This window comes from Carassius auratus, chromosome 14 (genome assembly GCF_003368295.1).
Source record: "Carassius auratus strain Wakin chromosome 14, ASM336829v1, whole genome shotgun sequence".
NCBI lineage: Eukaryota > Metazoa > Chordata > Actinopteri > Cypriniformes > Cyprinidae > Carassius > Carassius auratus.
In genome coordinates, this window is record NC_039256.1 from 30,778,433 (window position 1) to 30,802,191 (window position 23,759).

The 23,759-nt window shown below is 36.6% G+C and overlaps 2 protein-coding genes across 7 annotated transcripts in view; both read right to left on the reverse strand.

Annotated features, from left to right (window-relative positions):
* Positions 1 to 410: 410 nt before the first annotated feature.
* On the reverse strand, positions 411 to 14,099 carry hspa4b (heat shock protein 4b). The gene is made up of 19 exons (XM_026281206.1): positions 13,812 to 14,099; positions 11,150 to 11,207; positions 10,717 to 10,857; positions 10,500 to 10,622; positions 9,019 to 9,118; positions 8,805 to 8,938; positions 8,482 to 8,726; positions 7,519 to 7,595; positions 7,291 to 7,442; positions 6,902 to 7,008; positions 6,693 to 6,826; positions 5,590 to 5,774; positions 5,367 to 5,450; positions 4,508 to 4,663; positions 4,299 to 4,424; positions 3,347 to 3,454; positions 3,061 to 3,180; positions 2,819 to 2,980; positions 411 to 898 (listed from the first exon to the last, which is right to left on the reverse strand). The coding sequence occupies exons 1-19, from the start codon at positions 13,916 to 13,918 to the stop codon at positions 710 to 712; spliced, it is 2,508 nt and encodes an 835-aa protein (XP_026136991.1). The 5' UTR covers positions 13,919 to 14,099; the 3' UTR covers positions 411 to 709.
* A 7,375-nt stretch (positions 14,100 to 21,474) lies between these two features.
* Positions 21,475 to 23,759, reverse strand: part of med12 (mediator complex subunit 12) — a 36,499-nt gene continuing 34,214 nt past the window's right edge. For all 6 annotated transcript variants that reach the window (XM_026281210.1, XM_026281211.1, XM_026281209.1 and 3 more), the window contains exons 43-44: positions 23,669 to 23,750; positions 21,475 to 21,874 (exon numbers count right to left, since the gene is read on the reverse strand). In XM_026281210.1, the coding sequence (XP_026136995.1) occupies positions 21,837 to 21,874; positions 23,669 to 23,750 (120 nt within the window). In that variant the 3' untranslated portion in view covers positions 21,475 to 21,836. The remainder of the gene's footprint in view (positions 21,875 to 23,668; positions 23,751 to 23,759) is intronic.

Genomic DNA, 23,759 nt, shown 5'->3' on the forward strand with positions numbered 1-23,759 from the left:
CAACAGACTGTCCATTTGTTGCATGCCTTAAACTTTGTAACAGAGTTGAAAAGCTAGGCCAAAATCCTAATTTAAGAGTGATGTGATGTTTACATTTTATATCATATTTATGGAACGTGACATAGAAAAACAAAAACATTTTGAAAACTGACAAATCAGGTGTTTCAATGGAAGTGATGCAGGGTTTGCCTACTCTTAAAGTAAACCAAGATGTGCAAAGGCAAACATAAGATGGCAAATGTGCTAGAATGCATTTACAAACTTGCATAATAAATGTTGATAATAAATCTGCTTTTCCTTGTGCGTTGACGTAAACTGTTAACACTTGTAAATGTATTCATAAATGAAAAGGCGAAGCCACACATGCTTTTGCCTTATGTTAAAGTAATTTCACAATATAAGCATGTGCATTTATGTTTCAATCCATATTTATTGAAACAACAGTTGACAGAACCAGCATATGACAAACTCAATCGTAGGCAGACAGAATTATTCTCAATCAGCAGTCGTACAGCATCATGATTTATGTTTTTCTTAATATAAAAGGACATGCAAATGTAGCCACTGATTCTCTCATTATCAGAGTTACCCCGCCGTGAGGATGATGATTTAGGGTTAGGAGACACTGGAGTTAACATAAGTTAACATTAACAAAACATTATGTTACATAACGTGATGTGTAACGTTAACGTAACATTACACAGTGCGGTTAATCGAGGTCCATGTCCGGCTTGGCTTCTGCGGTGTCTGCAGTCGCTTGCTCTGTGCCGCCGGACTGGGCTTCAGGGTTTTCCTGTGTATTGACCGGCCCGTTCGGTTCTGAGGGGTTCTCCTCTTTTGGCAAGTCCACTTTGGGCTTGGGTTTGGTCACAACAGGATTGCAAGTGGAGAATAGCTCCTGTGGAAAATGAGAAGAGATTGAATACAATGGTGTCAGATGGCAATACCATAGTATGGTGGTGGTGGGCAATACGACCAAAATCAAATAAAGTAAAACAAAAAAAAGGGGTTGAGCTGAGGCCATAACTTTGTTACATTAAGCAAGAAACATATGAAGCAGATACTGTTGTGATTTCCCTCCTATTACCATGCAGTGCAATCTGATTTTGCAATACAATGCATTAGAAAATATATATGATGCTATGCAATTCAATATGGTACAAATAGTTGGCATTTATTTTTTTGTTCAGACAGACACAAATCATTAATTAAGTGCCTTCTGACTTATAGCACGTAGTCACAGTGTTGTGATACGTTATATTCACTATATTCGAGAGAATGCACTTGATAAACATTTTTACAAAGAAATCAATCTGCATATAAAATATAGGTCATAAATTATTGTTCACTTTCTAAAGAATAAAAGTATAGCGCATCTACTTATAATTATATATAAATAAAATGGTTTTTACCAATGCAAATATATTAGAAATGATACAACACGATACAAAAGCCAACTTTGTACGTGATTCACACTTTTGTTATATCAATGCATCAATGCGAACTGTTGAATCTTAACATCCGTAGCATCTTTTTTTGTGTGATCAACATTAATGACGAGAAGCTGGTAAAGTAGGCAGCTGTCACTTTAAGACCCACTGCACAGATCCAATATACACCAAACTGTTTTTGTGTGTATTTAATACGTAACCAACTCTATTTACATGAATACTCCACACCAAGAGCATTTTGACACAATTGTGTGTGTATTTAATAGGGCTGCTTGTTTAAACAAAATTAAATCAAAAAGGCGATAAATTGCGATTAGGCAGATGTTATTAAATAATTAATTACTCTGTCTGAAAAGTAACTTAGTTACTCAATAAGTAGCTTAATTATTTGAATCGCCAAATAGGCTGCATCTTAAAATCCCTATAAACTTTAATAGAAATTAAACTCTTTATTCTTTCAATTTGAGTCAAACGTAGAATAGTTTAGCCTTTTAGCTTTAAAACAACCGTAATACTTAAACATTTTTTCTAAAAAATGTAACATTGCTTGTTTAAAAAAAAAAGAAATACTCTGAATAACAAAAGCTTAAGTAAAAGTTAAACAATACATCTCAGTTTGGCAAGATGTTCAGGAAAATCTGTACAGGTTTATGTAAAAATAAGAATAAATTACATAAATGATCTTCTCTGCTGAATAAAGTTGCCAGATCGCGGTGTTCTTCTGAGGTAGATTCCTCATAGCAGGACTTAGACGAATCTTGATTTTTTTTTAATCTACTTTTTGTATCCAGAGGGTGTTTGCTCGCAGATGATTGCATATAAAGAGCTCAGATACGTGAAAAATCTGTACCTGGGCTTTAGTTTCACACAGATTACATAATCAGAGAATATTCATTTTCAATTTAAATTTAAAAGTAGACAAGCTTTCTATTCACATATTTCTCATGTCTCTATGTCAAATATTCGTTTGTGACGTGTAGAAAGTTGCTCACAGAGACCTAGACGGCAGAAAGTGCACCGTTCGTTTTGTTTATTTTACAAAAGCACAATATTTTGTTGTTATTGTCAGTGTACAGAAATAAAAGTAGGTCTTTTTTTAGATTCAATTGATTTTAGTCTTATCTGTATCTGAGATAAATCATGCCACCCAAATGTTTGATTATTTAATCTTTATCATTCTCAGGTCAGATGTATATAACTTTTATGTAGTACTGTGCTACGCTGATATATTTGCATACTGCGAAATAAACAATATAGCTAAATTTGTGTGGTGAATATACTGTTATACTGCACAGCCCATATCATATCACATTAATATGTACCATCTTGCGGAAAAGCTCGTGTAACCGTGTCTAACTGTGACTGACCCGTGTTTTGGCCTGTATCTCCATCGTTTTCACCGCAGGCTCCAAGGCGAGACTCTGTTTACTCTGCTGGTTCATTTTACTGTTCATCCAGATCATGACGTCGTTCACCATCCGGTCCACCTTCTGAACTTCAGCATCCTCCAGATGGTCATACTGCTCTTCCTGTAATCCAAAAAGACATGTGAAGCACTAGGACGGTGCAAATTTGTACCTCATGTAACGTTAATCCAACTCAACCTCACCTTGGTTTTGTAGGCCTCTACAATCTTCATGTATTGCTGCAGTTGTCTGCCCAGCTCATCGAAAGCTTTGGGTCTTTCCTCGAATTCTGTGTATCTCTCTTGTATGGGTTGGCCGAGACTCTACAACAACATTTTTTAATAAGTTAAAGAGGCTTTTCGTTGCATAATAGAAGGATAATTAGCAGTGTGTAAAGAACCAGTGGATAGAAGTTGGTGACTAAGTGCTGTTTGTGTTGTGTGTAACCGCTTGCATCATATATGATCAACCTCAAAAGACGTTTAGTACCTTCAGTTCAACGAGTTTGTCAATGTATACTTGTTTGGACTGGTCTTCACCGTCCTCGTACAGCCAGACCTCAGTGTCCTCCAGTTTTAATGAGAGAGCATCTCTGTCCTGGAAGAGGAAACACAGACCGGGTCAGACATACAAAAACACTATTAAAAGCATTCTTGTTAATTAAAATAAAGCTGGTATAAAATAAATATACATTTTAGATGAAAAACTTAAATTATGAATACTGCCTTAGCGACTAACAAAGTACTAAAATGATTAAAAACCAAAATAAAAACTAAAGCTATATTGAAATATATATATAAGATTAAAACTGACAAAATAACATTTAAACTTAAAATAAGTCAAAATACTATCATAATATTTAAATAATACTAAAATAAGAAACCTTGCACCAAGTTCACTTTTTAGTGGTTTTTATTTTTAATTAATATTTTAAATGAGTGTTTTCAATATTTTTGCTTTTCATTTTAATTTTTTAAAAGTTTAAGTCTAATGTTAGGTAAAAAATGTTAGCTTGAATGCACTAAGTCGCTTTGGATAAAAGCGTCTGCTACATGAACACATTTATTTATTAAATTCATTTTAGTGTGTTTTTGTCAATCTTAGAAGTAATAAAAAAATGCAGATAGTTTGTATTTATTATGCATTTAGTTATTGTAGTACATTTAATGAAATACAGCAAAGATAAAGTGAATCGATTCGTAATACCTGCAAAATAATACCAACAAAAAGTCTGACTTTAAGGTTAAATAGTGGTCTAAAACACCTTCTGACAAATGAATGTCTAAAAATTTTCAAGTTTTTAGTGATTACTAGACAAGGATTTAAAAATAGTTTCATGCAGATATTTAACCATTGCTTTTACTTAATTTATTTAAACTGCTTTTTCAAGACAATTAGTAAATTCCCTGATTTAGATTTGAAGCCATGTGACTGCTCTCACGCTCTCGTCGACGAACTTCTCGAATATCCCGTGCAGTTTGTCCCTCATCTCGTACACGTACTCCTCCACATAGTTCTTAGCATCGTTCCTCTCCTTCTCGAGCTTGTCCTGCATGATCATCTTACCCTGAGGAGAGAGAATTTCACACTCGATTGAGTTCTTAACTGTTGAAGATGTTTCCCCAGTTCTCATCTGCACAGAAAGCATACCTCGCTCTCCACGAACAGGTTGAGCATGTCATTAGCAAGCTGCCACTGTGGGTTGTTCTCGATGGGCAGCTCCAGGACCTTAGTTTTCACTTTGGGCTTCTTGGCTTGTGGAGGCTGATCTGATTTCTTCTCCTGTTTGCCTTCCTCTGCTGATGTCTGAACAAATCCCAATTCAGTGTATTAATTAGGGGTGTGTGATGCTGACAATAAAATGCTCGGTGAAGAATTATTTGGGATTATTTCGATGAGTGTTTTTCTTTTTTAATGCATGTCATAGATAACCAGTAGGTGGCAGCATGTTCAATATCTTAACGAGCGAGTCATTGAATCATTCAAATGATGAGATGCGACTGCCTTTCTGAATGAATCACTGATTCAAATGATTTGTTCAAACACAGATTAATAAAGTGTTTTGATGCGTCTTTGGAACTATTTTTTTTTTTGATTGGCGTAATAAAATGCAACTCGCTCAATATTAACTTCTTGTTTGTTGTATAAAATTAACATCACTTTCGCGATCACGCTGGTATTTAGTAAAATGGCTTGTGAGATATTACTTGACTATATTCATTTAACAAACAAAAAACGATACGGGGTTATGTTTTGCTTCCATATCTTGCATTATAGGGTTAATTTGAATGCATTGTCATAGGCTTCATCACACGGTCAATGCTTCTGGACTCTGAAGACGTGTTTTAGTTCGTTTTTAAGCAGAGTGAGTGATATACTTGATAATGTCAGCGTGCATATCGTTTAAAACAACAATAAATATCACACAGCCATTGTATGGATAGTAATATGCATGATTATCAAATGATCCTAAATATGTGGGTCCTAAATATCTGTGAGTCTAATGTACCTCCATTTCTTCTGTTCCCGCTTTTTTCTCTCCATTTTCCTGTTCTCCAGTCTTTTGTTCATCTTGATCAACCTGCATTTTGCTCTGTGGATGATTGGAAACACATGGTGGTGACTTCACCAGAACATCAATCTGTGAGGTAGAGCCCCAGAGTATACACAGATCATGATGAAAGTGTTAAAGCATGAGACGGCATGTGAACAGTAGTATCCTGCTGCAATACCTCAGTCTCTTTCTCTGTGCTCTGCTCCGTGTCCATGCTCTCCTCTTCCTCCTCAGATTTCTGCAGCTCCACTAGTGAAGCACTGGACACACTGAAGATCCCGTGGACATTGACTCGCACCTTGACCTTAACCTTTGAACTCTCGCCTGAGGCCTGGGGAACCACCTTCTGGATGATGTACTGACCTGCATGTGTGGATGTTTACATACAGAATGCATCGTGACAGTAAAAATATGGCATGAAAAGCAAAGTGCATGTGAAGGCACATGAATTGAGGAGGAAATGTAAAAATGCATGTATTTTGCATGCTTTCCCTAAATATATTTTAGCTCCTATTGCAACAGAATTACGGAGTTGTTCTTCTCTATGTTCACTGTGTCACTCATGCATTCGTTTGCCTCTCTGTGAGGAGACACAAGGTCACACAAACATTGTGATTTAGTTTTTCTCATATTTCTATTTCAGTAGCTCAATGCCAGGACTGTCTCTCTGCAGCTCTGGAATAAAACTGGAGTTACGCCACTTAAAAAAAACAACTCGACTGAGGTGACAATTGTGGTAAAACTGAAATAACTGTGCATTTCTTTAGCAGTCCACCTGTATTTCTCAGAATTTGCTTAAAGATGAAATAGAAGTGGCAGTAGATCTTTTCTTTCATATTGTAACGTAAATTCACATAGAAACTTGTTTCCACCACTGAATAAAAAAGGTAAAAGCTATCATTTTTCAGCTTTAAATTTTGAAAAAATTTGGAATTTTGAGTTTATGTCCCAAAATTCTGAATTGTAACAAAAAGTTCTAATTACCTTTTCTTTTTTTAATTCAGTGGAGGAAAGAGGCTTCCATAGATCAGAATGCAATGTATTTCTGAGATTCAGACATTCTGATTAAAAACTACAATGTCAAACTGTTTAAAAACATTTAACTGATGAACCTTTCACAGAAACTCCAATAACATGCTTGTACAACATAGAACGGTTAAAGACCAGAGGAAAAAGAGGATCAGACTATTGCGACTGCACTTCAAATCATGCACGGTTTTGTGATTTCTAAAAACTGTCCAGTGTGTGTGTGTGTGTGTGTGTGTGTGTGTGTGTGTGTACCTATTATGGGATCTGGATAAGGGAGCTCTTTAGGACAGCTGTAGTATGCTTCCAAGGAGAACGGCTCTCTCCGGTAAAACGTCAGCACTTTGGAGAAAGGTGCTGCATGGTTCTTTGGGAAGACCTCACAGTCACTGAAACGGAAGACGATAAAGCTGTGTAAATCAAAGTAGCGTCAAGCATGATGACCGGACGGCGCATGTCTGTACCTGAGTCCCTCTTCAGCGGCAGAATTCCACTTCAGAGAGATGGGAAAGGGAACCACGTCTGTTATGGAGAACTCGCGCACTTTAAAAGCAGGAGAGAGGATGGCACACTGGGAACGGGAGACAGAGACAGTGTTAACGGTCTGCTATCAAACACCTGACCACATGATGCGTTTCCTGCATTTGGACCAAGAGGGTGTGAAGATCACCCCTTTTCATTACCCAATGGGACTCACTTACAGTGAAACGCAAAAAAATGATTTCCAATACTTTTGCATTTGAAAATAAACTTCTAAACGTCTGTTCATTATTCTCGACACTTTAGTAACCGTGCTTCTTCTATTTAAGTGATTAAAGATTTGGATGCTGTAAACATTCGATCATGATCTGACCTGAAGAGCACATCCTCTGGCCACAGCTTCGTCTGCGTTCAGCGTCGTGCTCGGCTCCTTCCCAAAGAACTTGTTGATTCTTTCTTTGATGGCTGGCATTCTAGAGGCTCCGCCCACTATTTCCACAGCATGGATGTCATCTTTTCTCAGATCTGCGCAGGAGCAGGCGACAGACGGTTGAATTAATCATTTCTGTGAGATATATGAAGTAAGTGGTGTATTACTTACGAGCTTGCTCCATCAGACTGCGCAGCGGAGGCTCGACTCGAGCTAAAACATCAGCACACATCTCTTCAAACTGAGCCCTGCCACAGGAATAAAACTAGATATGAAGCTCAAATTAATTATTGTCAGGATGCCAACATTATTATGTGTGGTTGATGGGAATGAAAGAATGTATGACACAGTATAAGCTGTGAATGTAAAAGAAAAACGGTCATTCCAAACCTATTACTTGTTCTGATTTTTACACAAGAATGAATATGCAAATGAGATCTGAGTGACGGGCAACATTCTAAATTTGTCATGATGTTCTTAAAGGGATAGTTCACCCCAAAATTGTAATTCTGTCATCACTTCATGTAACTCCAAACCAGATTTTCGTTCATCCTTGAAATGCAAATGAAGGATTTTTGAAGAAATTTTTCTGTCCATTATATCACGATTTCATAAAACTCTAAAAATAAATTATATTCTAACAGAAATTTTTGGTTTGAATGGTTTGAAGATACACAATCAATTTATCTGATGAAACTGACATTTATTCACACGTTAACATTGACAAGCACACGTATGCAAATACCTAGAGCTCATTAAATATCATAAACAGAAGCTCAGAAATGCTCAAAACCATATTCACTACAATAAGGTTTGTATAGATTAAGTTTACAATGTCTTTATGATTTTCAAAGCAGGTTTGGGTATAATGGAGGGACATAAAGCATATGTGTTTTTGAAGATCAATGAACGAGTTTATAATGTGAGTTATGACCATTATCATTTTTGAGTGCACTATCCCTTTAAGATTGGCAACGAAGCACACAAGTCTTATGGATTACTTGAAACTTTAATGATGCATTCTGCACCCTGACAGCTTCTTGATCGCTTTCTTTGACCTATTAAAAACAGCAGTCCTCAAAAACCATGCAAGCTTGGAGTTTAATTTCATCAGAGCGTTAGAAGACGACATACCTGTTGAGTTTGCTTGAGACGTCGATATCATTCATGAAGCACTCGATGTTCAGGGGCAGGTCTGAGGAGTTGGCGCTCATCAGCTTCTTCAGCTTCTCACACTCCTGATAGAGTCGCACCAACGCTCGGGGCTTGGACTTCACATCCAGCTTGTACTTGACCGCAAACTCCTCACAAAAATGTCTGACCAGCCGCTCATCGAAGTCTTTTCCTCCCATTTCAGGGTCAAAGGCTGTAGCAAGAATCTGTGCGGGGAGGAAAATAACGCTCTGTCTATATGTGTCCAGATCACATTATGAAGTAGAAATGTCATCCGCACACACCTTGAGCTTGCCTTTATTAAAGGCACACACAGACACCTGGTAACCTGAATGGCCGATGTCCACAAACACCACTGTCCTTGGCTTTTCTTCAGGAGCAGGAAGATCCTGTTTGTAGATCCCGTACGCCAGAGCCACTGCATGCAACAACAAAACACAGATGTCACCCGAGAGCGGAGAGTGGATGTGTTGCATGTGAAACAGTGTTACTCTTCACCTGCGGTGGTTTCGTTCATGAGCCTCAGACAGTTGAGTCCTGCGATCTGAGCCGCATCGATGACAGATCTCCTCTCAGCATCGCTGTAGAAGCACGGCACCTTGGGATTGAAAACAGCATTGGCTTGGGAAAGAAACACCAGAGTGTTCATAGCATCGAAGATGGATTTCTGTCTCCAGAAACTAATTTATTGCAAAAAATGATGCCCAAGTTGTTTTCCGCTTCTGAATAACAAATACAAAACTGTGATCGCGATGATGTTTTACTTCACAGTTCTGACTTTTTTTGTAGCAACTGCAAGTTTAGACTTTAAATTATATTTCACCAATCTTTTTTAGTTGAAAATTATGTGGGAAAAATAATAAGAGTGCACCTCAAAAACCTAGATCATAACAGGAGTTCTGACCTCTGTCAAAAAAAAACTAAAAACCATTCTTCTTTGCTGCCTTTTTCTCGATCACACTTTAGAAATCATCAGAAATTATGTATCACTTGAAAATATCTCAAAATCCATCCTTTGAAACCCATTTTAAAATCGAACATTGCATTACCATGAAAATGGTACATCAAAGTCATTTTACAAAATGTTTTCAGTCATGAATTATAAAAATGTAGGTTTGGTTCATGCACTTTAAAGTCTGTGTTCAAAAATGCGAGTCACAGTTAAGAGGTTAAACTCTAAATTTTAAGACAATTGTATTTTTTCCCCTCGCTTCCCCTTGAATTGGACTCGGTATCTTGAGTTTATATCTCAAAATTAAGTTAGATAAAAAGACACAAATTACCTTATTTTATTTTTTATTCAGTGGCAGAAACTGGCTTCTGACTTTTACTAGATACTATTATTGTTTTTATTTTTTCGATTTTATGAATTTTTATATTTTTTTATAGCTTCTATTTCAGTTTTAGTAAAGTGCTTTGGGTTAAACCACATGAAAAGTCTACATTTTTTATATTTCATTTAATTTCAGTAAACATGAAAAGTAATTATATTTTTTAATGTGTTAGTTAATAAAATTAACGCTAGTCAAATCTAAACACTGAATAATGCGTCAAATAATGTTATTTTTCTTTCCTTCCTATGACGGTGATCGAAGTGACAATATTTTACTTTGAATTAAATAATTCCATTAAAATTGCATTACATACAGTTAGTTTTTAAACAGAGAATAACAGTGTGCAGATCTTTTTTTCTACTGTTTTACATACAGTTAGTGCAACCAAATAATAACCCAAGAGAAGAATATATATACGTGCTCCATGACTGATATTTATAAACAAGCCTGGGATGCATTAAAATGATCAAGACATGCCACAAGATTATGCCAGATTTTAAATATTTTAAACTAATGCATGGGAGGGATTTTTTTATTTATTCATACACGTTCCTCTAAATGCAGTTTGCATGCATTTAAAACTGTTAAGCCCTGCTAAGGACTACATGTCTGCAAATCTTTAGAGATATTGATTTTTACACTCACAGAGATGACACAATCAGCGACGGGCTTCTTGAGGGCGCTCTCAGCGGTCTCCTTGAGTTTGGTGAGGAGCATCGCAGTGATCTGTTCAATGCTGAACACCTTCTCCTCCTCCATGTACATCACCTACAACATCCAACACACGAGAGCTAAAGGACAAGCTCGCAATCCCTCTCACATTCACAGCACAACTGATCTCGTCTCACTTTAAGCTGCTCACCTTTATGCCCGTCGTGCCCGAAGGCATCTGTGACAGCTCATAAACCAGACTGGACTTCAAGTTCTGGACAAATGGGTCAGAGAACGCCCGGCCGTGAAAACGCTTGAATCCCTGGACAGTGTTTTTGCAATTGGTGACCACCTGTGTTTCAGTCAGAACAAAAAAAAAAAACATGAGTAGATCTCACATGAGCACAAATACGAAGAGCGCATGAAGGCAGCAGCAACAAAAAAGGGTCAAGGTTGCATGTTTAATTTTTGACCGGAATGAAAAGAAGTCTGTGAAGTACAGAAGTTAATGGATTGCAATGTTGTTCAGTTGATAAAAATGGCATAAACAGTTCTGAAAATTACAAGAACTAGGACCGTGTGTAAAGCCCATGTTAAGTTAAAAACGGCGTCTAACCTGAATCTACGATCTACACACCACATACCTGGCTTTTAGCTGCTGCTCCAATAGAACGATTTCGTGGTCCAAAAGACACACATGATCTGAAATGACAAACATTATGACAAATTATTGTCCTGGCATAATTAATCATTATTAGAGCATTGCATACATTTATTTACACACACACAAACACCAAATATATAAAAGTCTGTGTATACACACACACACACACACACACAGATACAAAAGTGACAAAGTGAAAAGTGACAAAAATTGTAGTCAGAAATCCATTACAGTACACATCTTATGCAATAAAATCAGACTACTTTTAGAATAGTTTAGATCACATAGTTTTGATATAAAAATGCAAAGAAAACATATACCATCTGTTGATATTAAGTGCATTAAAAGTGCATATATCAAGTTTCCTAAACTGGGTTTGTGAAGGAACTGCAGGGGGTTTATGATTTAATGAAAAGCTAATAATAATTAATAATTAAATAATGAAAATGTCATATTAAAACGATTTTTTTTTTAATGAATCAAAATAAAACACCTAATTTAACATTGTATTTGTTTACTTACATGCAAATGTGATAATTCATTAAAAAAAAGAAGAAAAAAAAAAAAGAAAATGACATGAAATGGTTCGGTGTTGGTGTTTTAACTATCTGTACTAAATGAAGAGATTTAGTAAATTTTCTATCATAAATATATCCAAACTTAATATTTGATTATTAATGACAACAAACTCTTAGAAAAGGGATCATTGGGTTTCTGTATAGAACCATAGGGTTCTTTACTCAACTCCAAAGAACCTTTTATGATAAAAATGCAAACCCACTTTGAACTCCCGACAAGACTCAAATGATTCGCGATCCGCTACGAACTCCAGAACTTATTCAAATGATTCGCGATCCCCAAATTGACTCAAATGATTCGCGATCCGCTACGAACTCCAGAACTTATTCAAATGATTCGCGATCCCCAAATTGACTCAAATGATTCGCGATCCCGCTACGAACTCCCGCACTTATTCAAATGATTCGCGATCCCCAAACTGCTTCAAATGATTCGCGATCCCGCTACGAACTCCCGCACTTATTCAAATGATTTGCGATCCCCAAACTGCTTCAAATGATTCGCGATCCCGCTACGAACTCCCGAACTTATTCAAATGATTCGCGATCCCCAAATTGACTCAAATGATTCGCGATCCCGCTACGAACTCCCGCAGCTTATTCAAATGATTCGCGATCCCCAAACTGCTTCAAATGATTCGCGATCCCGCTACGAACTCCCGCACTTATTCAAATGATTTGCGATCCCCAAACTGCTTCAAATGATTCGCGATCCCGCTACGAACTCCCGAACTTATTCAAATGATTCGCGATCCCCAAATTGACTCAAATGATTCGCGATCCCGCTACGAACTCCCGCACTTATTCAAATGATTTGCGATCCCCAAACTGCTTCAAATGATTCGCGATCCCCAAACTGCTTCAAATGATTCGCGATCCCGCTACGAACTCCCGAACTTATTCAAATGATTCGTGATCCCCAAATTGACTCAAATGATTCGATCCCGCTACGAACTCCCGCACTTATTCAAATGATTCGCGATCCCCAAACTGCTTCAAATGATTCGCGATCCCGCTACGAACTCCCGAACTGATTCAAATGATTCGCGATCCCGCTACAAACTCCCGAACTGACTCAAATGCTCAAGCTCAAACTAGACTGACACGCAAAATAAAACCAGCGTTGCAAATAAATTAATAGATATGACCATGGAAAATATATATTGCAAAATCATTGCTTTCGTGCTGTTTCATTTGTTTTGAAATTCTTAATTTTTGTTCGCAAAAAACAAACGTACTTTAATACTTTATATAAAATGTTTTAAATTTTTTTGTTTTTGTATATTTTAAACAAGGTAAATCTTTCTGATTTATTAAAATAAAAAGTCAAATACATGGATTTTTCTAGGCTAAGCCCCGGATCTCCACTCACCCTAGAACCACCCCTGGTAATATGCATTGCGAAGAACTTCATTTGACAACTTTAAAGGCCATTTTCTCTATATATATATATATATATATATATATACATATATACATACACACACACACACACACACATATATATATATATATATATACATATACATATATACATACACACACACATACATACACATATACACATATATATATATATATATATATATATATATATATATATATATATATATATATATATATATAGCACCCTCAGATTTTCAAATAGGTGTATCTCGTCCAAATGTTGTACTATCTTATACCATACATCAATGGAAAGATTATTTATTACGATGTATAAATCTAAATTTCGAAAAACTGACCCTTGTGACTGGTTTTATGCTCCAGGGTCACACACAAACACACACACACACACACACACACACACACACACACACACACACACACACTTGTTCCAAACAAATGGTGTGTTAACTGTTCTGCTTCTCAAAACAGATACTACTAAACCGTATCCTGAATTTTAAACACTACAGTAATAGTATTAAAGCAAAGTGTGGCGCGTGAAAGAGGCTGCAGTGCGGCTGTGAGAGACTCAGCGGAGAGCGGGTCTCCTCCTGTTTTTATACAGTCTGTGGGTTCCTCTCCTCGGGTAAAGGGTGAGGGTGTGTGCGGTGGAGGACTCACGGTGTGCTCCGGTCGCTGTACTCGTTGGCCACAGTCTCGATTCCCCCGGCTCGAGCTACAGCTACATAGCAGCTCTGGAAGCCCACGTCAAAACCCACCACTGACATCTTAAAACAACGAGATCACGCGAACACAAGAAGCCCGAGGCCAAATGGGGATTAGATGGTAGATTTGTAAAATATAAAGAGTAAACAGTAACGTTTTAATTCATTATTCTACAGTAACTTCAGAGAGGAATGAGGTTGCGGATAATAAACGCCGCTTGTGAGACAACAGGAACGCTTCCGGTTCAGAGCGGAGCTAAAAGGTCCAACACAGAGGTTCTATTCTGAATCTCTCTGAATTATTAGAAAGCTGCTGAAATATCTTCGATGGAAGGGTTATTCTTTGAAGTTGACATTCTTGTGTGTAATTATTAATTTTAGTTCATTATACAAGATGTTTATGTTTATATCTATTTGTTTTTTCTCTTTTTACATTTATTTGTATTATTTATATATTAATTATTTTTGGACTGTTTTTTATTCTGCTCGTGTATGAATCTTACCGGAGCCACATAATTTAATTTTAACAATATTTCTTTTGTAAGGATCCCCAGTAAATGTTATGTGCTAAAAAAAAAAAAAACCTTGATTTGAATTTCACAGCCACTTTCAAATTCAGATTTTCCTATTGGTTTTAAGATTTTAATCTGAGATTAAAATAAATTGTGTGCTGATCTGAACATAATAATTTTTTTATTAACAAAAAATATTGAATTTAGTCTATATTGTAGTTATTACCAGTGGCTTTTAAATATTAAATACGCACTTTTTTATAACATTGTATATTATTTTATTATTGACATTATAGAAATTGTAGTTAACATAATCAATTACATTACACATTTTAGATAATATATATATATTACTTTTGACTTAATCGTTTGATTTAAACAGAGTAATCTTGCACCACACCGATATAAAAATACAGAGCGAAAGATATATACCTTTCTTTGTATGCATTAAAAATATGAAGTGCATTAGGTCAAGGTTTCCAAAACTGAGGTTTGTGAGTTTAATTGAAAGTTAATAATTAATTAATAATAAATGTAATATGTCATTTTTAAATAACATCAAAGTAAAACACTTCCTAAAAATTGAAATATTTTATTTGTTTACCCGCATGTCATGTGACCATTAACAAATCTCAGAGAACAATGATCATGCAAATGGCATAGGCTAGTAATAAAAATAGCCTATTAATCTTAATATTAAAATCTCAGAGGTACTTCATGTAAATACATAGGCGAAAAAGGTTTCAATGACTAAAACAGTTGGGATTTGCCTGCTTTAAGAAATAAGGTCAATTTGTGCATGTTAAATGCAATTTAAGTGCAATTAATTGCAAAGTTGGGAATATTTGTTGGACCTTTTCTTTTAGGTGAACGCAGGTATGACAGCGCTGTCCCGGATGTTCTCTCGCGCGCGTCTGGGAGCCACGCTGTTTCCATAGCTGTTTCATCTCATCAGAACAATAAAACCCACAGAAGAGGTGGGAGTTCAAAAGAGGAATCTTTATATTACCAAACTGCAGGGAGAGGAAGAGTAGTCATGATCTGCAAGATTAACCACAATCTGAGGCATGGGAGCAAGTTCGCAAAATATTTGATTCAGATCGGGACTCCGAATCGCATTTCGCGAATCGTTTGATCGGGGCTTCGGAGTTCGCAAAACATTTGATTCAGATCGGGACTCCGAAGCACGTTTCGCGAATCATTTGATCGGGGCTTCGGAGTTCGCAAAACATTTGATTCAGATCGGGACTCCGAAGCACGTTTCGCGAATCATTTGATTGGGGCTTCGGAGCGAGTTCGCAAAGATTCAGATCGGGACTCCGAATCGCGTTTCGCGAATCGTTTGATCGGGGCTTCGGAGTTCGCAAAATATTTGATTCAGATCGGGACTCCGAATCGCGTTTCTTATTATTTAGTAAGGGAAAATTAAAACAAAATAGGATGACTTTCAATCTTTATTTTATGTAGCAATGGTCATCTTAACCTCTGTGCAGTGTTCAGGGTATTTCAGGACCCTAAATTAAATTCTAATTCATCTAAATGACATGACACTTAATGACTTTACCAAAACAGAAATTGGGATGTCTGATTGTATATTAGTGTAATAAAATCACTCAGAATGTTCATATAGTGCTTTTGTTTAAATTTGTAATTTTAAATGGTTTCCAGTAAATGGCAGAAATCTGCCACTTAAGTACGGCAAATTTTTCATATGACCATGTATGAAAGCAAGAAATGTAGATATACTTTAAAGTTAACTACGTATTTATTTTGTATAAGCATTTCATTTAAACATGTAATACTTTTTTTAAAAAAATTTAACATTTAAACAAATTCCATATCAACTGTAAAGTAAAAACATTAAAGGAAGTGATGTTACAATTCATGATTGTCTAGATATTGGAGTTTTTAATTTCACCTCTTAAAGCACTTTCTTTTATCATTGCAAATATCAGTATTCAACATTTTGGGATTAAAACATCAAAATATTATGCATTTGTAATTGCAGGTTAAATGCATTTATATCTTGCATTAAACAGTATGTGTAAACATCTGTCGGGGTCTCTAGAGAGCGATGTGTAGAGGATTAAAACTTGAGCCAGAGGTTCTTCACAGCTATGAGGAGACATTTGACGTTAACGTTCTTCCATCTGGTCTCATCATCCACCCTGATGCTCCACACCTTGGTGCAGATGGCAAAGTGGTGGACCCAAATGAAGAACCTCTCTGTGGCCTGGTAGAGGTTAAGTGCCCTGATGTGAAAGAAATCGGAGAGGCATCCCACGTTGAGTTTATTGGGAACCATGCAAAACTGAGAAAGAAACACACAATTGTCATTCCACGGTCAGCTGATGGTTACGGGCTTAGTTAACCTGGTGTGATCTTGTGACAAGTACAAGAGGTGACTTCCATGTGGAGAGGGTATGGAGAGATGATGAGCTGATCACAGAGATCACAGCTAAAGTTGATGAATTCTACTTTGGCATATACATTAATTTTTTTGCTAGGGAGAAAATGGGCATGAAGAATTTACCAACAAATGATGTTCCTGTTCTATAGTGAATGTAGTTCTATAGTGTTCTATTACAAGAAAAAACAGTTACCCCAATAAGTCATGCTTCAATTAATTATATTTTATTGTTATTTATGTTATATTGTTGCCACATACCTACCCCAAACTGGAAAGATATGTCAGGAGGGGTTGGTGATTTCTGATGTGTTCAGAATCTGAAACGATATTGCAGATCATAAGTAAAGGTAAAGTAAAAAATTTCTGACTTAAATTTTCCCCCTAAAATCTAAGCATTAAATTCAGCAAAAAAAAAAAAAAAAAAAAAAAAAAGCACACTGAGAAGTATGTGAAAGATTATATGTATAATGTTGGTTAAAACCCTGGCTGAGAAGGTAACAAAAGCTTAAACTTACTAGAAGATAGCAAAATGTGCTTATCACAAAGCAGACAAGTTACTAGCAGGTGAAGAGAAGCATGGTGTCACTAGCAGGTGAGGAGGAGCATGATGTCACTAGCAGGTGTGTAGATGATGCTGATGTCACTAGCAGGTGAGGAGCATGATGTCACTAGCAGGTGTGTAGATGATGCTGATGTCACTAGCATGTGTGTAGATGATGCTGATGTCACTAGCAGGTGAGGAGGAGCATGATGTCACTAGCAGGTGAGGAGGAGCATGATGTCACTAGCAGGTGTGTAGATGATGCTGATGTCACTAGCAGGTGTGTAGATGATGCTGATGTCACTAGCAGATGAGGAGCATGATGTCACTAGCAGGTGAGTAGATGATGCTGATGTCACTAGCAGGTGTGTAGATGATGCCGATGTCACTAGCAGATGAGGAGCATGATGTCACTAGCAGGTGTGTAGATGATGCTGATGTCACTAGCAGATGAGGAGCATGATGTCACTAGCAGGTGAGTAGATGATGCTGATGTCACTAGCAGGTGTGTAGATGATGCCGATGTCACTAGCAGATGAGGAGCATGATGTCACTAGCAGGTGTGTAGATGATGCTGATGTCACTAGCAGATGAGGAGCATGATGTCACTAGCAGGTGTGTAGATGATGCTGATGTCACTAGCAGATGAGGAGCATGATGTCACTAGCAGGTGTGTAGATGATGCTGATGTCACTAGCAGGTGAAGAGAAGAATGGTGTCACTAGCAGATGAGGAGCATGATGTCACTAGCAGGTGTGTAGATGATGCTGATGTCACTAGCAGGTGTGTAGATGATGCTGATGTCACTAGCAGATGAGGAGCATGATGTCACTAGCAGGTGTGTAGATGATGATGATGTCACTAGCAGGTGAGGAGGAGCATGATGTCACTAGCAGATGAGTAACGCATCTCTTTCGCCAAGCATTCGAATAATGTATCTCTTAAATTGTGAGTCTAGTTGCATCTGATCAAATGTGCATTCTTATTCATTAGCTTGGGTTAAACTAATTTTACTTTGTTGGATCAGCAGCATGTCAATGATGTCTCTATTTTGTTTCTATGTTTTGCCACGGGATCTTCATCCCGTAGTAACTAGGATTTTCACAAGCTCCAGTCTGGATCCAGAACACCTGAGAAGAGATGATGCTGACCCTCAGAGGACCCCAGATGATGCTAACCCTGAATCAACAACAGAACTAACAAATATTGCTACAAGTGTGACTGCATCATATAATAATTATTAATTAATAATATTAATAATGTTCATCGTCTGGCTGACTACGTCTTGTATTAATTTTTCTAAAAACCCTGTCAAACGTGCACAAACTGACAGTCACCAACATAAGCTACTACTAACTATTGTAGAAACATAATTTTCTGTAAAGTTGATTTGTATTGTAAAAAGCGCTATAGAAATAAACTTGAATTGAATTGAGTAGATGATGCTGATGTCACTAGCAGGTGTTTCTTCCAGCTCCTTTATTTTTCCCATGCCTAAGCAAGAGCACTTAATTAACATAAAGCAAACAACAATACATGTATTAGTTTGTGTTAAACATAACACTTTAATAAAAACAACAAAGTAAAACCTACAAACTATTATAAAATAATTTTAATTCTGCTTGTACAACAGATGTTTGTTCAACTGCTCGTATTTCCTACATTGTTGTGGATTTTATTGATAACTTTAAATGTCTTTGTTAATTTTGTGTGACTTCAGCCAGAAAGAGACCAGTATAAAAGGGTGATGGCAAAAGTATAAAAACACCGTTTCACTAACCTGCTCGACTGTTAGCATAACTGCTACCATGTGCTACATTAAATATATAACGTTACATCTAACAATACAAATAAAACATACTATATTTGATTAATGTCTATAGTTGCCGGTAAGCTTTTAATAAGTTATTGTTTTAGTTAACACATTACACTCACCTGGGACTGGACGGCTGTTGTAATCGTGCTCCAGCACCATCTCGACATTTACTGCTATGCACCACAAACATCCCGTTTTGACGCGTGATTTAACGTCTCCGCAACTTTTCCACGCAAACCTGGAAGGCACAGCCCACGGTACGAGATCGGCCGTACTCCGGTTGGACACAGACCTCATCCTCCGTGAATAGCACACACTAAAGTACCTTTCCTCACAGTAATTGTCGCCTCCTCCTTTGCCTTATAGCCCAATGTCAACGCTTTTTTTTTTTTTCGTTGGTGGGAAAACTACGAAATGATAAATAATGTTTTTTTTCAATGCTTTATTTTTATTAGAACACAAAGGCACACATCTGAATACTTTTGGTCTCCGCCATGTTTCGGCAAGCGAATGAACGCTATAAGGCTTTCACTGGAAAATAACTTGAGATTCAGAGCGAGTTCGCAAAACATTTGATTCAAATCGGGACTCCGAAGTGCGTTTCGGGAATCATTTGATCGATTGAATCTTGATATTACCAAACTGCAGGGAGAGGAAGAGTACATATAAGTCATGATCTTCAAAATTACCACAATCTGAGGCATCAGAGCGAGTTCGCATTTGATTCAGATCGGGACTCCGAAGCGTGTTTTGCAAATCAGGCTTCGGAGTTCGCAAAACATTTGATTCAGATCGCGACTCCGAATCACGTTTCGCGAATCATTTGATCTGGGCTTCGGAGTTCGCAAAACATTTGATTCAGAACATTTGATTCAGGTTTGATTCAGAACATTTGATTCAGGTTTGATTCAGATCGGGACTCCGAAGCGCGTTTCACAAATAATTTGATCAGGGCTTCGGAGTTCGCAAAACATTTGATTCAGGTTTGATTCAGATCGGGACTCCGAATCACGTTTCGCGAATCATTTGATCTGGGCTTCGGAGTTCGCAAAACATTTGATTCAGATCGCGACTCCGAATCACGTTTCGCGAATCATTTGATCGGGGCTTTGGAGTTCGCAAAACATTTGATTCAGGTTTGATTCAGATCGGGACTCCGAATCACGTTTCGCGAATCATTTGATCTGGGCTTCGGAGTTCGCAAAACATTTGATTCAGATCGCGACTCCGAATCACGTTTCGCGAATCATTTGATCGGGGCTTTGGAGTTCGCAAAACATTTGATTCAGATCGCGACTCCGAATCACGTTTCGCGAATCATTTGATCTGGGCTTCGGAGTTCGCAAAACATTTGATTCAGAACATTTGATTCAGATCGGGACTCCGAAGCGCGTTTCGCGAATCATTTGAGATCAGGCCTTTGATTTGCAAAACATTTGATTCTATTATGTATTTGTCTTGATCAACTTTTAATAAAGAGAAAAGAGGTTTAGAGACAGATTTTTGTTAATAGCCTGTAAATAATTAGCCTGACTATGTCAGACTTCCTACTTCTGCTCAATTTCATTTCGCTTCTGTACTCATAAACTTTATAAAGTTTAAGCAAAAATAAACAAATAATAAATTAAAAAATAATTATATATTTATTTAAATAATTAGTTTTAGTAAAAGAAATTAGATATAAATAAAATACAGATTAAGTTAAATATAGGAGTACACTAAAAATTTGATTAAAATAAATGAAAAATAAGGCTAGGTTATACACGTTTTGATTAAAATAAATGATTAAGAAATAATATATATAATATAATATATATAAATTCAAATATATATTAGTAAACCTATATAAAATAGACTAAAATATAAGTGAACTATAAAAAGCTGATACAAAAATTCTGTATAAAATTTTTAAATGATTAGATTATTAAATGAGTCTAAAGTATACAAGAAAAGAAAAAACTTTAAAAAAAAAATGATATATATATATATATATATACTAACAGTGTGGTACTGAAGTGAGTTAAAAAAGAAAAACAGAAACTAAATATTTTCCAAATAATATTTAACATTGGTATGATACATAGCATCAGATTTTAAATTTAAAACGATGAGGGTCTTATACTTTAACTGTTTAGATAGCTGCTAACCTGAGGGTCCCTTGCATGAGGATGATTGTTGATGACAGTTACATGTTCTGTCTATCAGACTTTATATATGTTCACTCTCACCGTACAGTGAAGGATAAGATGTCCAAGAGTCTCAGGAACGTGATTAACCCATTGGATGCCATTGAGAAATTCAGTGTGGATGGTTTGAGATAGAGACGAGTCAAAATCGTAATGAATTCTTGAACCTTACCATGATTTAATGCAGTAAAATATAATAATGGTGTTGTGGTTGCACAGAAATCGAAGCAGACAGTGATTTAAGGTCACACGCTCTACAATGCACAACAAACTGACATGATTTCTTTAATTAGAAACACACGAAAACTGAAAAATGTACAAATCGAAATAAAATAAACAAGGTTGCAATATTCTTATACTCTCCTTTACTTTTTTTTTTTTACATCATAAACTTTTCCATGGTTCACCCCGGAATGAATCCTTTCAGAAAACAACAACTCTACTTCAGACTCGGAGAGAATCCTCTAACATGGACTAAACTAGTCTTCATCACTGGTGAAATGCATTCAGACGCTCTCAGAAATAGGAGTTGGTGTTCTGTCCCGGTTGAGTACCTAGAGAAACAAAAACGCCATTTCAATAAAGAAAACGACACATTTTTACTTTCTTTGCATTGGTCAAGAACAGCACTAAGAATGAAAACAATTAAATCTAAAAAGCATGAATTTAAATAAAACGCTGGGGTTTTCCTAGTCGACTCTACTGGTGGATTAAATGACTACTAGTTGCATATTTTTATGAATTTTATTTCCACAATGCACCGAATTGCAAAATCCAGTCATGAGAACAGATTTTTCTATATATGTAATGTCAAAATTGGAAAATTTTTGAATGGAATAAAATGAATCAGGAGTCTGCACATTAAATTCCAATTTTTTTAAAAATATAAATCCTGCAAGTTCTGCATGTCTCTGAGCAAATTAAGCCACAGTATTCCCAAAACATTAATATATATAAACATACGTCAACTCCAGAGCTGCTCTGAGAATCACTTCATAAGCATTTGATAGTTCAATTTCATGTCATATACTCACACAAACTTAAAAGGTCCTCTCAGCAACTCGTCATAATAAAAGTTAAGTTTAACTTGATGAAACTGTGACAGAAATATATAACTTTTGAACAACAATGTATTTCTTAATACTACTACTACTAGTAAAATGGATATTAAACATTTTTTTTTAAAGAAGTACAGGTGCATCTCAAGAAATTAGAATGTCGTGGAAATTGTGAAACTCGTGTATTAAATAAATTCAAAGCACAAAGACTGAAGTAATTTAAGTCTTTAGTTCTTTTAATTGTGATGATTTTGGCACACATTTAACAAAAACCCACCAATTCATCATCTCAACAAATCAGAATACTTCATAAGACCAAGAAAAAAAAATTGATGGCCTTCTGGAAAGTATGTTCATTTACTGTACATGAACTCAATACTTGGTAGGGGCTCCTTTTGCTTTAATTACTCTCTCAATTCGGCGTGGCATGGAGGTGATCAGTTTGTGACACTGCGGAGGTGGTCTGGAAGGGCCCTTAGCTCATCTGCATTGTTTGGTCTCTTATTTCTCATCTTCCTCTTGACAATAGCCCATAGATTCTCTCTGGGGTTCAGGTCTGGTGAGTTTGCTGGCCAGTCAAGCACACCAACACCATGGTCATTTAACCAACTTTAACGTACCTGTAATACCTGTGGGCAGGTGCCAAATCCTGCTGGAAAATGAAATCAGCATCTTCAAAAAGTGGGTCAGCAGAAGACCACTTTGAAGGCTCAGGAAAACTTTGCATGTGTTTTGAGTTGATGAGCTGATTGGCTTGTCAAAATATTCAAATTTGTTGAGGAAGTGAATTGGTGGGTTTTAGTTAAATGTGAGCCAAAATCATCACAATTAAAAGAACCAAAGACTTCATCTACTTCAGTCTGTGTGCATAGAATTTATTTAAAAGACGAGTTTCACAATTTGAGTTGAATTACTGAAATAAATGAACTTTTCCACAACATTCAAATTTTTTGAGATGCACCTGTATATACACACAATTTTAACAGCACACCTGTTGTGCACCACGTTGTTTGCCAAAAAATGTAAGGGTGTAATTTTCATTGGATTACAAGAAGAACTGAATTAATTTATGCCTTCATTTGATTACCAGGAAAAACAAATTTCAAATGACAAACTACTAAGAAATTTCACTAACAAATGATAAGCCAAAATTGACTAACATTTAGTAGACTATAAGGGGACAGACCCGCAAGAAATAAGGATTCATGTTAATATGGTCCAATGTCCTGTCATGAGCATTTGAAAACTGTTGGAGGTTTGAAACAGAGTAATGTAAATATTGAAGCATACTTGAGAGCTGCTGCTGGAGCTGTCTGACCAGTGCTGCGGTCTGCTGCTGCTGCTGGGTCTGCTGCATGCCTTGCCGAGGGAACTGAGACAA

What these genes read in the sequence shown, in the direction of transcription:
- hspa4b (XM_026281206.1), bottom strand. Translation starts at nt 13,918, where the DNA reads ATGTCAGTGGTGGGTTTTGACGTGGGCTTCCAGAGCTGCTATGTAGCT. An exon ending in GTCTCAAGCAAACTCAACAG is followed by an intron (nt 7,596 to 8,481) that starts GTATGTCGTCTT and finishes TTCCTGTGGCAG; the next exon opens with GGCTCAGTTTGAAGAGATGT. An exon ending in CAGTCTGATGGAGCAAGCTC is followed by an intron (nt 7,443 to 7,518) that starts GTAAGTAATACA and finishes GCTCCTGCGCAG; the next exon opens with ATCTGAGAAAAGATGACATC.